The sequence below is a fragment of the Symphalangus syndactylus genome, chromosome 24 (genome assembly GCF_028878055.3).
Source record: "Symphalangus syndactylus isolate Jambi chromosome 24, NHGRI_mSymSyn1-v2.1_pri, whole genome shotgun sequence".
Taxonomy (NCBI): Eukaryota; Metazoa; Chordata; class Mammalia; order Primates; family Hylobatidae; genus Symphalangus; species Symphalangus syndactylus.
In genome coordinates this window covers 34,054,595-34,070,008 of record NC_072446.2, presented here as the reverse complement: position 1 = coordinate 34,070,008, position 15,414 = coordinate 34,054,595, and the positions used below count along the sequence as shown (strand labels likewise).

The 15,414-nt window shown below is 40.7% G+C and overlaps 1 protein-coding gene across 8 annotated transcripts in view; it reads left to right on the top strand.

Annotated features, from left to right (window-relative positions):
* The window catches only part of RALGAPB (Ral GTPase activating protein non-catalytic subunit beta), a 102,935-nt gene that overhangs the window by 10,380 nt on the left and 77,141 nt on the right, over positions 1 to 15,414 (top strand). For all 8 annotated transcript variants that reach the window (XM_063634242.1, XM_063634240.1, XM_063634241.1 and 5 more), the window contains exons 2-4: positions 5,051 to 5,266; positions 9,608 to 9,810; positions 14,001 to 14,164. In XM_063634242.1, the coding sequence (XP_063490312.1) occupies positions 5,051 to 5,266; positions 9,608 to 9,810; positions 14,001 to 14,164 (583 nt within the window). The remainder of the gene's footprint in view (positions 1 to 5,050; positions 5,267 to 9,607; positions 9,811 to 14,000; positions 14,165 to 15,414) is intronic.

Here is a 15,414-nt window from a genome sequence, read left to right as displayed (position 1 = left end):
ATGAAATTTTCCCATTATGATGGAAGTTAAATTACACCCACTTCCCCATCTCATATGTAATACTACAGTGAGCATCTTGTACATTTTTAAAAATTGAGCTGTTTTATAAGGATAAACTTAAGTCAAATTACTGGGTCAAGGCACTCTTTGTCTTCTGCTTTGTACTGGGAAAACGTTCATGCTATCCTTGGGTGAATGTTTAGGAAAATGACATATCAGCCTGAGGTGCCTTACAAGTGTGCCAACTTATTAACAGGACGGAGCTACTAACAGCCCCATGGCAAGTAGACTAAGACATGGCAAGTGTGATCAAGACACGTGAGGGTTCTGCCATGGTGCTATCCTGAGAGGTTGATGCAGATGCCATGGTACTATCCTGAGAGGTTGATTCTTGCCTAGGAGGGCCTAGGCGGTGCAGCAGTACTGGCTCCTGAAAGTAATGTTCTCCAGGATCTGCGAGGTTTGTTACTTTGGATAGCCTAAGCTGCAACAGCAAGAGGAGGTTCTTATTTGTGTGTTTAAGAGTAGGCTGGGCAGGTGAAGTGGCTCATGCCTGTAATCCCAGCACTTTGAGAGGCCGAGGCGGGTGGATCACAAGGTCAGGAGTTCTAGACCAGCTTGGCCAATATGGTGAAACCCCATCTCTACTAAAAATACAAAAATTAGCCGGGTGTGGTGGTGGGCGCCTGTAGTCCCAGCTACTCAGGAGTCTGAGGCAGGAGAATTGCTTGAACCTGGGAGGCGGAGGTTGCAGTGAGCTAAGATGGCGCTATTGCACTCCAGCCTGGGTGTCAGAGTGAGACTCCATCTCAAAAAAAAGAAAAGGAAAAAAAGAGTAGGCTGGCCACTGACAATACTGGGCCTAATGGAACTCCCTCTACCAAATCTGTCACTGCACTTTGCCTTCATCCTTTTTTTCCCTAACAGCAACCACGATGAAATAAAGTGAAGTTGTAGGACCTCCATAGTTGGGTTATAAGCCTAGCCCCTGCAACAAAGGTGGGTTGGGGTGACTTCTGGGGCACCAACAGCTTATACAAAGTATACACTTCACTATCCTCTTTCCACAAGGATTTTGCTAATTCAGTTACCAAAACTAGTATATGCCTTTATCTGTGATCAGAGGCATAAATTGGACCATAGATAAGTTCTTTTTTAGCCAACATTGTGTTTTTTTGTTTTTGTTTTTGTTTTGTTTTGAGTTTAGTTGATAACATTTAAAGAGTAGGAGACTGTAGAAATGTCCAGATTTTCTGTGTCTCTTCAAAAATTGGATTATCTGGCACGTCTGGGTCTGCATTCCGTCTAGGTGACAGCTAGAACTGAGTAATAGCTGTAAACAGAGCTTGTATACTAGCTCTTGTTGCCCAGGCTGGAGTGCAATGGCATGATCTTGGCTCACAGCAACCTCTGTCTTCCGGGTTCAAGTGATCCTCCTGCCTCAGCCTCCTGAGTAGCTGGGATTACAGGCATGCACCACCATGCCTGGCTGATTTTGTATTTTTAGCAGAGACGGGGTTTTTCCATGTTGGTCAGGCTATTCTCGAACTCCCAACCTCAGGTGATCCGCCCGCCTTGGGCTCCCAAAGTGCTGAGATTACAGGCGTGAGCCACCACACCTGGCCTGGTGATGTGATTTTTCTAGAGTTGTGAACAGTTCTTGGTTCTAAAGATAATGAAGCTTAGTCTTCCTCAATTTACATGATTAATTGCATTATTGGAAAATTCAGTCTATTAAAATAGCACAATGTATTTTGTATTTATATGTAAATGAAGTTAATTTTTAGGCTTAGACAATGATTTTCTAGCAGATGTTCAAAAGTCATGTGAGATGTGGCATAATTGTTCATTGTGCAGGACTGTCTCATGCAGTACAGGATGTCTAGATTTCCTGACTCTGCCTATAATGCCAGCAGCTTGCCCCAATCATTGTGCTAACCAAAAGTACACTTATTTCCACAGTGCCTCTAGGTGACAGGTTTTTCTATTAAAAATCATTGCCCTGATCTCAGTTGGGTCCTTACCTCCTCATCGGAGTTGAGTTTTTTGTTTTTTTTGTTTTTTCTTTTTTTGAGACGGAGTCTCACTCTTGTCACCCAGGCTGGAGTGCAGTGGTGTGATCTCAGCTTACTGCAACCTCTGCCACCCGGGTTCAAGCCTCTCCTGCCTCAGCCTCCTGAGTAGCTGGGAATTACAGGTGCCCGCCACCACACCCGCCTAATTTTTGTACTTTTAGTAGAGACGGGGTTTTGCCCTGTTGGCCAGGCTGGTCTCGAACTCCTGACGTTAGGTGATCTGCCCACCTCGGCCCCCCAAAAGTGCTGGGATTACAGGTGTGAGACAGTTGAGTTTTATCACTTGTTTTGTTAGTTTAATAGGTACAAAATGATACTTTAGTTGCCTTCGTGTTTCTTCCATGTTTGTTTCTAATGTTCATGTTCTCTTCATTGTTTTACTTAATATATTTGTAATTATAATGCATTTCTTTGTTTGAATGTTTTTTGTCTGCATTTTGTTAAAGTTTAGCATCTTTTTTTCTGTTACATATATTTTGATGTTTTAAGTTCAGCTTTTTCATTGTATCCTTTCTATATCTTTTTTTTTTTTTTTTTTGAGATGGAGTTTTGCTTTTGTCGCCCAGGCTGGAGTGCAATGGCACCATCTCTGCTCACTGCAACCTCCACCTCCCGGTTTCATGCGATTCTTCTGCCTCAGCCTCCCAGGTAGCTGGGGTTACAGGTGTGTGACACCATGCCCAGCTAATTTTTGTATTTTTAGTAGAGACGGGGTTTCACCATGATGTTGTCCAGGCTGGTCTCGAACTCCTGACCTCAGGTGATCCACCCACCTCAGTCTCCCAAAGTGCTGGGATTACAGGTATGAGTCACCACGCCTGGCCTATATCTTCCTATTTTACATGTTTCTTGAAAGCATTTTTTTGGTTTCATTTAATCATTTAAACATTAATACATTTAGAGAATGAAAATTTCTTACATTTAAAAACTTAAAAAAAGTTTGTCAGAAGGATTTAATAGCTATTAAACCTATTTTGATTGGTCTTCCCTAAGGTATACTCCTCTCTTCAGAATTGGGAGGGTAGTGGCCATTTCTTAAAAATGCGGACTCTCAGGCCCCAGCTCAGACCTGCAGAATTGAGCTTTTTCTGAATGGGGTCTAGGAGTCTGCATTTTCAGCTAGACCCTTTCCTCCCCTGATGATTCTTCAGTGTACAGTAGAGTTTGAGAGCTAGTTTGTCCTTTTTTTTTTCCTTCTTAAAATCTGTTTTCTTCCAGTAATGTGCTGTGATGGACCCTGAATATTAAATATTCATTTAGTATTTGGAAACCATCCAACTTTTATTTTTACTAGTAATTACCTTCAAACAAATGAACATTTTTCAATTTTTATTTGAATATAACATACAAAATTTTGGACACACTTTAGTGGAATAGAGGGAATACCTTCTGATATCTTCCTTTTTCCCATCGGTAAACCTTGACACTCTCAAACACATGATCAATGTCCACTGTGTGCCAGGGACTCAGAGGTTCAGGAGGCGAGGTCCCCACCCAAAAATGGCTGACACTTTTGTGATGAATGTATCTGTACACCACTAACGAATGAGCTAATGGGCAGCTTTATATGAACATCCGGTAATAGGCACTCAGCTGAGAGGAGTTGGTCTAAGGAGTCAAGAAAGGTTTTACCAAAGAGAGGACATTTGAGTTGGGCTTTGAAGGCTGAGTACTTCATAAGGTGGATCAAGGCAGGGAATGGCAGTTCAGTCAGTGGGAGCAGCATGACCAGTGACTTAGGGTAAGAAAGAATTTGCTGGGCTTGAGCAATCATCAGTAGTTCTTTGTGGCCATTGCTTGGGATGTTTGTGGGAAAGTGGCAGTAGAAGATGAGGCTGGCAAGGTGGTATATGCAATTTCCATTAGAATTCTAGCAAGGCTTTATTGATTTTTTTTGATTTGGATAAAATAATAAATCGTATACTGAAGAATAAATGTCTAGAAAAGACAATAAAGTTTTGGAAAAAACATTCTATAAAGCCACTGAACTGAAGTCATTATGGGTTGGCATGGGAATAGACAAATAGTTGAATAGAACAGAAGTTTCATAGATTCTGGAAGAAATGAAAATTTAATATATGACAGAATTAGTATTTCAGTTTAGTGTGAAAAGGATGTATTTTTAAGAGGTGATGCTGACACAGCTGACCATACATTTAGAAGAAATTAAAATCAGACCTTTCCAACACCACTTACAGAAGTAAATTCCAGATAAATATACAAGTGTGAAAAATTATACAGTTATCTTGCAGGAAAATCTAGGAGACTACATATTCACATTAGGGTTATGTTTTCAAATTTTCGGACTAAGACCTATAATAAGAAATGTATTTTCCGCTGGGCACGGTGGCTCACACCTGTAATCCCAGCACTTTGGGAGGCTGAGGCGGGTGGATCACCTGAGGTCAGGAGTTCGAGACCAGCCTGACCAACATAGAGAAACCCTGCCTCTACTAAAAATAGAAAATTAGCCGGGCGTGGTGGTGCATGCCTGTAATCCCAGCTACTCAGGACGCTGAGGCAGGAGAATCACCTGAACCGTGGAGGTTGTTGTGAGCCAAGATCACACCATTGCACTCTAGCCTGGGCAACAAGAGCGAAACTTCATCTCAAAAAAACAAAAAAAAAGAAAGAAAAAAAGAAAAAAATGTATTTTCCATTGTGACCCAGAACATATGCATATATTACAAAGGAAACAAATTTCACAGAAACATTGGTTACCTTTATTATGTGTGATGCCTTTATTATACATCCTATACCATCTAATTAAAACAGGTATTATCCATAACATTTATTTCATGACCCATAGTTTGAAAAACACTGATAGTTTCATGACCCACAGTTTGAAAAACATTGATAGAGGCAAGATGTTTGCAGCATTCTTAATCATGCCAATAGTCTATATATCTGTTTTATTTATTTCTGTTAATTTCCAGTAGTATAATTTGACGTGCATTTCTGTTTTGTCTTTTCAGGTGCCATTTGGATTGTACTTTAGTGGCACGATGTACTCTGAGTGGAGGTCACTGCATTTGGTGATTCAGAATGATCAAGGCCATACCAGTGTGCTGCACAGCTATCCAGAGAGCGTTGGACGAGAGGTGGCAAATGCTGTAGTCCGTCCTCTTGGGCAGGTGTTAGGTACCCCTTCAGTGGCTGGTAGTGAGAGTTTGTTAAAAACTGACAAAGAAGTAAGTATTTCTAAATTTCCTTCTCTTATATGAAAATGTACATTTGTTCTTGAAGTGTGAAGTCTGAAAATGTACATTTGTTTAATGTTAACTTTTTTGTTCTTTTTTCTTTGAAAAGAGCTGTAGTAGAATGTCAACTTTTTAATGGATTTCTCCCCAACATAGTGTGACTTCTCAATTTTGATCTTGTTTGAGTTGAGGGCTGGGACTCGGAGTTTGTAGAGGTTATAAGGAATGAGTTGTACTGTTTTGCTGCTGGGACTTTTTACTAGTTATGGTCAGTTCTCCACTTGAGCTAAAGGCCAAGACAGAGACGTGAATGTCAAACCCTTTCCCCAAAGATCTAGGCTTAGTCTTCTGATTTCCATTTAGAGTGTGTTTGGAAGGCCTCATCCCTACCTCTGGATGGCCCCTGACTGAAGACTCATGTCGAGTTTTCAGGCTACGTGTATGCTGTGCTTAAGCTCTCCCCTGTCCCCATCCCTACCTACCCTTTCCTGGCTTCCAGGTTTAAGAGTGCTGCAGAGAAGCCAAGCCCTTCTGGCCTAAGCCTAGGTGATTGGAATTGGGGTTATGTTTGCTGTTTCTTTTTTTTTTGACACAGAGTCTTGCTTTGTCATTCGTGCTGGTGTGCAGTGGCATGACCACGGCTCACTGCAGCCTCAGTCTCTCTGGGCTCAAATGATTCTTCCACCCCAGTGAGTCCCAAGTAGCTGGAACTACAGACACGTGCCACCACGCCAGGCTAATTTAAAAAATTTTTTTATAGAGATGATGTTCTTACTATGTTGCCCAGGCTGGGTGTTTACTGTTTCTAAAGATAGGGGCTCTTGGAATGGCTTGCCCTGAAGCTGGCCCTTTGTTCTTGGGTTCAGTGGCCCAGGCTGAAGTTAAAAAGTTGCCACTGGGAAGTCGTGAAGGGGCCCTGAGAATGGAGTGATAGAGGAGCTTGCTAGTATAAATTCTGGCTAAGATGCAGGATTAAAACTTTGTCCCTTGTGTTGAAGAAGCTCATGCAACCTTCAGACTTCACATTTAGCAAAACCTGTACACTATTTCTCAGACCCTTTTTTTCTGTTTGCTTTTTGGTTTCCTGTGAAGGAGAGATTAGACTTAGATAAAAGACTAAAACTTGTAGCTCTAGGGGTAGGATCCTCCCTCAGCCATGGGTCTCTGAAGAGTAAAGGTCTTCAGTCTGAGGAACGTTTTTCTCTCTTCAGAGGACCCTAGATTTATCCCTGAGGACTAGCACAGGCCCTGGTGTTTCTCCTCCTGGTGCATTTGTGATCCCTTGTTGCCTTCTCCTGGGAAGAAACGGTACGTGAGTAGATAGAGGTGCTCTGGTGCAGCCCTTGTTTTTCTCCTTTCTCACCCTTGAAAAGAGATGAGAATTCCTGTTTCCTCTAGAATTATACTTTTTTTTTTTTTGAGACGGAGTCTCGCTCTGTCGCCCAGGCTGGAGTGCAGTGGCATGACCTCGGCTCACTGCAACTTCTGCCTCCCGGGTTCAAGCGATTCTTCTGCCTCAGCCTCATGAGTAGCTGGGACAACAGGCACATGCCACCATACCTGGCTAATTTTTGTATTTTTAAAATGTATTTTTATTTATTAATTATTATTACTATTGTTTTTGAGACGGAGTCTCGCTCTGTCACCCAGGCTGGAGTGCAGTGGCATGATCTTGGCTCACTGCAAGCTCCGCTTCCCAAGTTCTCACCATTCTCCTGCCTCAGCCTCTCGAGTAGCTGGGACTACAGGCGCCCGCCACCACGCCCAGCTAATTTTTTGTATTTTTAGTAGAGACAGAGTTTCACCGTGTTAGCCAGGGTTGTCTCAATCTCCTGACCTTGTGATCCGCCCGCCTCGGCCTCCCAAAGTGCTGGTATTACAGGCGTGAGCCACCACGCCTGGCCTATTTATTTATTTTTTGAGACAGAGTTTCACTCTTGTTGGCCAGGCTGGAGTGCAAGGGCACCATCTTGGCAACTTCTGCCTCCCAGGTTCAAGTGATCCTCCTGCCTCAGCCACCCGAGTAGCTGGGATTGCAGGCATGCACCACCATGCCCGGCTAATTTTGTATTTTTTTTTAGTAGAGACAAGGGTTTCTCTGTGTTGGCCAGGCTGGTCTCGAACTCCTGACCTCAGGTGACCCGCCCACTTTGGCCTCCCAGAGTGCTGGGATTACAGGTGTGAGCCACTGCACCCGGCCAATTTTTGTATTTTTGGTAGAGACGGGATTTTGCCATGTTGGCCAGGCTGGTCTCAAACTCCTGAGCTCAGGTGATCCACAGTCCTTGGCCTCCCAAAGTGCTGGGATTACAGTTGTGAGCCACTACACCTGGCCTAGAATTATAAAATTAAACAATTGTGTGAAGATGCCACCAAAGATATCTTCTTGGTTTTTTATCTGATAATTAGGGACCTGCAATGTCTTTTAGAATCCGTCTCTTATGTGGCTAAATCTTGCTACACCCTGCTCCAAATTTGTCACAGCTTCACTGTGCTGTTATAGGCTTCTTTAACACTTACTGCAGTTAAACCATATATTTCCTACCCTTAACCTTTGTGGTTGCTTTTGAGCTTAAAAAATTTAATACATATATTTATCTTGTTAGATTTAACTTTGGTTTTAAGCTGTTGAAGCCTTTTTGAATCCTGAATTTCTGTCCAACAAGTTGGCCATCCTTTTTAGCTTTGTGATATCTACAGATGATCAGCATACACTGTTTTTCTTTTTTTTTTCCCTAAGTTAGAATCTTGGCAGAGCCTTTGGCATGCCACTGAGCACCTTTTTCCAAAATGATCTTGGCACATTAATCTACTGTTACTCTGTCATGTGGTGTCTTGACCAGTTGTAAATCTAGCCATTCTACCATCCTCTGGGCCATATGTCTCCATCTCGTCCACAAGGAGATCCTGGGTCTGTCTAGATTTCTTGCTAACACCCAGATACCCGTTTGCCGGAGAACTCTGTTAATGGTATGGTGAGAATAGCTTCAAATTTCTAGTTGGAAGACCAGGGTTCAAGTTTTCAGCTCCACCTTTTATAAACCAGTGACTTGTGCCAAATTGCTTAATCTTGCTAAGTTTCTGTTTTCTTATGTATAAAGTAAGGATAGTTTATCCTGTCTACACAGAGTTATTGTGATGGCTAGATGATATTTATGAAAGTGCTTTGTAAACTGTAAGGACTACACTGTTGTCAGCCCTCTAAATAGTAACCCTATTAATAAAGGAATGAAGCTCATTTGGCATGGCTTGATCTTTTTGAGCAGGCTGGGTCTTGGTGATCATGCTTCTGTTTTGTGAGTTCACTGATTGCTTAGTAATTTGTCTCAAAGTTTTGTCTGGAATTCACTTAAACTTTCCAGTTTACAATGTCTGTAATACAGTTTCCTCCCCTTTTTTGCAAATTGGGGTTTCTCATAGATGGAGACATATAGCTCAGATGATGGTAGAACGGCTGGATTTATAATTGGTCAAGATACCACATGACAGAATAATATTTGACTAATGTGCCAAAGTCATTTTGGAAAAAGTTGCCCAGTGGCGCCTTCTAGTTGGAAGACCAAGATTCAAGTTTTCAGCTCCACCTTTTATAAACCAGTGACTTGGGCCAGGTTACTTAATCTCTACAATTATGACTGCAGGCAGCCTAGTGGTTCAGCAGTCTCTTAGGCAAGTTCTCTCAGTCCTTAGGATATGATTCAGCTAGGTCAGGAGGCTGGGACTCATTCAGTGCAGCTAAATGCCTTGTTAAGATCTTACCCAGCTTCAATCCTTTCTCAGCTGTGTTTGTTCTTCATTTTAAGTATTGTTATTATTATTATTATTATTATTATTATTAGCAGAGAAAACAGTTGTAAAATAAGAGTCAAACAGTTCATCTTTCTTCCTGTTATTTGTTCATTTGCATAATCTGGAGATGGAATGTGACTGACTTTATATGATTTTCTAAATGCTACACATACTCAAACATTAAGTGGAGAAAAAACTCTAAAATGTTCTATTTTGTATCTCTAATCTCTATGGAAATTTGAAATGACCTGTATTTACTTTTTAGTTCACAGAGCAAATAATAGTAATATCTAAAGGGTGAAAACCAGCATAGGCTTGATATTCAAAAATAAGTAATTTATTTTCTTCTTAAATCTTTTGCTTGGGAAATTGTATGTTTGATATGTGAAAAATGCATTATCTAAAATAAATCTGATATTTACGTTGAGACAAATATACTGTCAATTTTAGAGGTTTTTGGCAATAAAAGAGATTGGCATTTTAAATCAGTCTACTGAGATAGGCATGTATAATAATTCTATACGGATATTTTCTTTTGTATAGGTAAAATGGACCATGGAAGTAATTTGCTATGGACTGACCCTTCCATTGGATGGAGAGACTGTAAAATATTGCGTTGATGTATATACAGACTGGATTATGGCTTTAGTGTTGCCGAAAGATTCTATTCCATTGCCAGTTATTAAAGAGCCTAATCAATATGTTCAAACTATACTAAAACACCTACAAAATCTTTTTGTACCAAGGTAAGCTATACCTGTCTATCTGGCCCATTATCAGGGTCATCGTAAAATATTCGTAAGTGTTACTGTAGTATAGGAGCTGATTCATTGTTAGTCCTCTGAACAGTGACTTCATGTGTTCAATTAAAGATTGTATTAATGTGAATGTAAGGAGAGATGGGCTTATGTAATGTTTACTAGGAGTTTTTAACAGGTATGTGTTCTTTAAAGGTTTTTGGCTTTGCTTCTAAAATCTCATACCTGTTAGATATTAAAATACTGTAACATGTTTCCCTTCTACTCAAAAAATATGTACTTTTGCTATCACAATTCTTGTCTCCATTTAGGCTAAACACAACTAAGGGAGATGCATCTACCTTAATAGGCATCTTTCCTATGAGAGAATGAAGACACTTGAAATGATTATGGGCAAATTGGTAGTAAGCCAAAAGATTCCTCTTGATAGTTTGTTTCTGATTTTTTTTTCCATCTTTTTAGGCAAGGGCCTTAAATATCATAATATAGGATACCTTCAAGGAGCAGTAGAACAGGTTTCCTTTTGGTAAAGTTCTGGTTAGAGCTTTTGGTCTGTCATATGGTGAGGGACTGTGAAAACCAGCTCTGTAAGTTTTTAACTTTCTAAATATAGAAGGAAGATTACTTTGGAAAATCTGAATTAAAAAAGAGAAGTCTCCAGAACTCTAGTCAGTAGGCTCAGGTGTAAGCACCATACCATGCGTGAAATGCCTGTTGTAGTCTGGCCCCTAACTAGACTAGCTGTTCTTAATTCTGCATGAGTGCTGCTCTGTAGTCAGATTCATAAGTCAGACATTCCTCTAAGACCTCTTAAAGATCTTTCCCATCATGATGTCTTTTTGTCTTCTTCCTCTTTGTTCTTTCCATCACCACATCTCATTCTTGTTGGTTCTTTAATTCTGCCTTGTGAGAAGTCTTACCTAACCACTCAGGCCCACAGCGATCACATCTTCCCCGAACCCATATGATACATTCTGTATCACTCTTGTATCTCTCACTGTTTTGTTGCTTATCTTTTAAAATGTGTGTCTCCTTTCCCCATCTAACCAACTTGAAGGCAGGAACTGTGTTGTCTCTATTTTAGGCTTCCACAGTATCTGGTGCAATACTGGTATTTTAATACTTAGTACTTATCTTAGGTGTTAATTAAATGCGTGTTGTTTGTATTTATTGATTTCACGCGGAATTAAAAACAGGAAATGGGCCAGGCGCAGTGCCTCATGCCTGTAATCCCAGCACATTTGGAGGCTGAGGCGGGTGGATCACCTGAGGTCAGGAGTTCGAGACCAGCCTGGCCAACATGGCGAAACCCTGTCTCTACTAAAAATACAAAACGTAGCTGGGCGTGGTGGCGTGTGCTTATAATCCCAGCTACATGGGAGACCGAGGCAGGAGAATCGCTTGAATCTGGGAGGCGGAGGTTGCAGTGAGCCAAGATTGCACCACTGCACTCAGCCTGGGCGACAGAGCGAGACTCTGTCTCAAACAAAACAAAACAAAACAAAAAAACAGGAAATGGTTGGGAGTACTTAGAATATTGTTTATAAGCAGGTTCTTCTAAAATGGTATAATAGTTTTAATACTTTCGTGTTATCTTATTTAGGAGCCTACTGGGCTTTTTCTTCATGCCTGGGATAGTCTCATGAGTAGTATTGTCACTGTGTCTCTTTCCTCTTCGTAAGCCTACTTCCTCTCAGTGCTCAGTTAATTTGTATTGATGAAAAAAATTAATGGCTTTTGAGTTAATTAGGCTTGTGCCTTTACTCTTCTCCTTTGAGAAACATGACTACCTTATAAATGGTTTTGCTGTTTGGTAATTACCTTGTTTTCTCAAAAATATGTGTGCATAAGTGTTAGTAAATTCAGAGAGGGTACTCAACTGAGAATTAGAGTTCTCTTCCTGGCGAATGTTTTAGGAAAATTAGCTGAATATTTTCAATGCTAAGTATTGGTGTTATGATCTCATCTCCCATTATTTGAAGTTTTAGTTGTTTATTTGATTCTGATAGTTCACAAAACTGTCATCTAAGTTTACTTAATTAGTTGTTCTTATAAAAACTGACATTCAAAACGGAGGGAACTGCCTTTACCATTTTGCTAGAGATTATGTCAGAATGAACGTAACTTTTCTCTTTTGCCCATCAGTTTGATTTTTTTTTTTATGATTGAGTGAAGAGTAAATCATCTTTTAAAGTTGGTTAAGGTTTTGATTGCTCACATATACTATACTGTACTTTAAAAAAACATATTATTGTTCTGAAGCAGGGTTAACAAAGAGCCAGATAGCATTTTAGGCTTTGTGGGTCATATAGTGTTAAAATTAGTTCTGCTGGTGTGGCATGAAAGCAGCCATAGACAATATGTAAATGAATGATCATTACTGTGTTCCAATACAACTTCGTTTACAATATAGATAGTAGGCCATATTTGTAAACTCTATTTACAATAAAAGATAGCAGGCCAGATTTGACCCATTGGCCATCATTCACCACCACTGTTCTAAAGCAGTTTTTCTGAAGATCACAAGTTACATTTTAAAAAGTAACTTGATATTTTTGAAAGGGAAATCTCTGGTGTTTAGCTCTTCTGTTTTTTTTAATGTAAAGGTTACCTTGTTTCTTTTAGCTTTAGAACTTTGGACCCTGCATCTGAATTTAGGCCTTCTGAATGAGAAGGAGCCTCAGTACCTGAGGAACAGGTATTTCCTTTCCTGTCATTGGGCAAATACCTGGAAATGGTAGGTAGACCTAAGTTACCGTGTAGGAGGCATGCACTTTTGGAAGAGTGTCAGTCCCAGGGCCATTAATGGTATTTTTATTTCTTATTCTGGGCTTCCTCTTATATTACTTGATTAGGTCTGGGGCTATGATATAGTTTTTTATTCTTCTTCAAGTAAGCCAGAGCAATAGACACAAACTTGAGCCTTAGGGCTTTACATGAACTAAATCCACCTTTAGCTGAATGTGGAACATCTCCCCGCTCCTGGAGGTGCTTGGCTCTTCCTAGGCAATTTTCTCATCATTTTGCTTTAGGTCTGACTTCTTTAGGGAAAACTTAGTGGTGTCATTTGCTTGCAACTCTAGGGTAAGTGTCTAGTTTTCTGCATCATAGCCCAGAATCTGAGAATCTCTATTCTAAGGTTGGGTTGACCGTTCTGAGGGAACTCACTTCATTTTCTGGAATTTCTTGAGGAAACTCCCCAGTCTGATTGAGATATGTTTCTATCAGTTCTTTGTGACAAATGACAATATGTAGAAACTTGGCCTCAAGACTTTTTTCAGTAATATTAGATACTTCTCTTGGGTTTTCCATAAGAGATCTGGAGGCCAGCTTACCACTTGCTAATACAGTGGGTTTCCTACTCTCAAAATTCTCAGTGGTCTACTTTGGAAAGTGAGGGTAAGGGCTGGGGCCTGGACCTCTGTCTTCATCTTCAATCCTAGCCAAAATACTTTGATCTGTTTTGTAGATCATTCTTCTTTATAAGATTTCCCTTGGAAAAAATGGTCCTGCAGTGAGTTTTAAAACTGTTGTTCCAGGGTATCCTGGAACCTTGGAGCCTCCATCTTTGGCTAAGTGTCTTTTTCTAAAATTAGAGCAGCAGTAGCAGGTATTTATTTCTGAAGCAATGCCTGCATATCTCATCAATTTTGGGGACCTATTAGGCTATTCCTTCTGGCCTGTAGGCCCTTCTCTAACAGACCTTAGCTTCAGAGGGACTATGAACACTATAAAATCACATGCAGAATTCTTGCAAATATGTGTTTAAAAAAATTAAAAAAGAATACCAAGGCCATTCTGCTTCAATGTGAGCAGCAAGGGTGGCTGTGGGTATTTACTTGTTCATTCAACAAAAACGTATTGAGTGTCTGCTATTATGTGTTAGGCACATGTTAGACATAGAAAATCCAGAAGTGAAGTTTATGTTCTAGTTTTCCCACCTTCCTCCCAGAAGCTTTCCCGTTCTCATAGGAGTGGTAGGTTTAGATCCCAGAGTGCTTAACTTTACGACGAGTAAGAAGTAGCTTTAAACTGAAGATGGTATGCCTAGCCCTCTCTGCTGATAATATTAGGGAGCTTCATTGGACCGCTGCTTGCTACATCCATAAGTCACCTGTCCTGAAGCTGTTGCTGTCTCTCCTCCAGGCTTGTCAGTGATATCTGTCTGTCTTCTTCAGACAGGAACAGGGTTCCAGTCAGATTCGACTATGCTTACAGGTCCTGAGAGCCATTCAGAAACTGGCCCGTGAGTCATCTCTCATGGCCCGAGAAACCTGGGAAGTCTTACTGTTGTTTCTTCTGCAGATTAATGACATACTTCTGGCCCCACCAACTGTTCAAGGTTTGTTTATTTTTTTTTCTAATTTATTTCTGAGCTCCAAATACAGTTCATCTTTAAACTCAGTGAGCGGTAGACTCATTGGGGATTTAAATTTTGGCATGACGGTTTACAAACAAAGGTTAACAGTTCTTAGAATGGAAACCCTCAGGCACAATATAACTTTAGCACTAATGAAGTTATTTTACCTTCAGTAATGATTTTGCTAATGTAGGGAGGGACTCAGTGAATTATGCATGTTTGATAATGATGGGAGCAGTAGCTTGTTTGATAGGATAAGCCAGGCACAGTGGCTCACGCCTATAATTCCAGCACTTTGGGAGGCCAAGGCAGGTGTATCACCTGAGGTCAGGAGTTCGAGACCAGCCTGGCCAACGTGGTAAAACCTCGTCTCTACTAAAAATACCAAAATTAACCAGGTTGGTGGTGGGTGCCTGTAATCCCAGCTACTTGGGAGGCTGAGACAGGAGAATCACTTGAACCCTGGAGGCAGAGGTTGCAGTGAGCCAAGATCATGCCGTTGCACTCCAGCCTGGGCAATAAGAGCAAAACTCTGTCTCAAAAAAAAAAAAAAAAAAAAAGTTAGGATAGAGCCTATATAAGAAACAACTGGCCAGGCATGGTGGCTCACACCTGTAATCCCAGCAGTTTGAGAGGCCGAGGCGGGCCGATCACCTGAGGTCAGGAGTTCGAGACCAGCCTGGCCAACATGGCGAAACCCCATCTCTTCTAAAAGTACAAAAATTAGCCAAGCATGGTGGCACACACCTATAATTCCAGCTACTGAGGAGGCTGAGGCAGGAGAATCGCTTGAACCTGGGAGGCAGAGGTTGTAGTGAGCCAAGATTGCACCAGTGCTCTCCAGCCTGGGTGACAAAAGCAAGACTCTGTCTCAAAAAAAAAGAAACAACTAACCAATTAAATTAGAGCCTATAGATAATGTATTACAAAGTAGTTATCAAAGTAGAGTCTGAAAACTTGATAGTGACAGAAGATATTTTACTCAGCAAATGAAACTTCCAAAGTCTTTTAACTGTTCTATTTGGAAGTGTGCCAGTTTGCCATTCATTAGCTAGCCATTAAATGCCTCCAGTTTTATAAGACTTTACAGTGTATTTCAGAATCCCTGCTTTGTATATAGCACAGTGTATATAAACTATAAGTTGATCATCTAGTTCCAAGTTCTCTTGTTGCTTCTTCATTGGTGTACTCTGTTGACTAACACATGTGAGTGTGCTTGTGTTCTCACACAG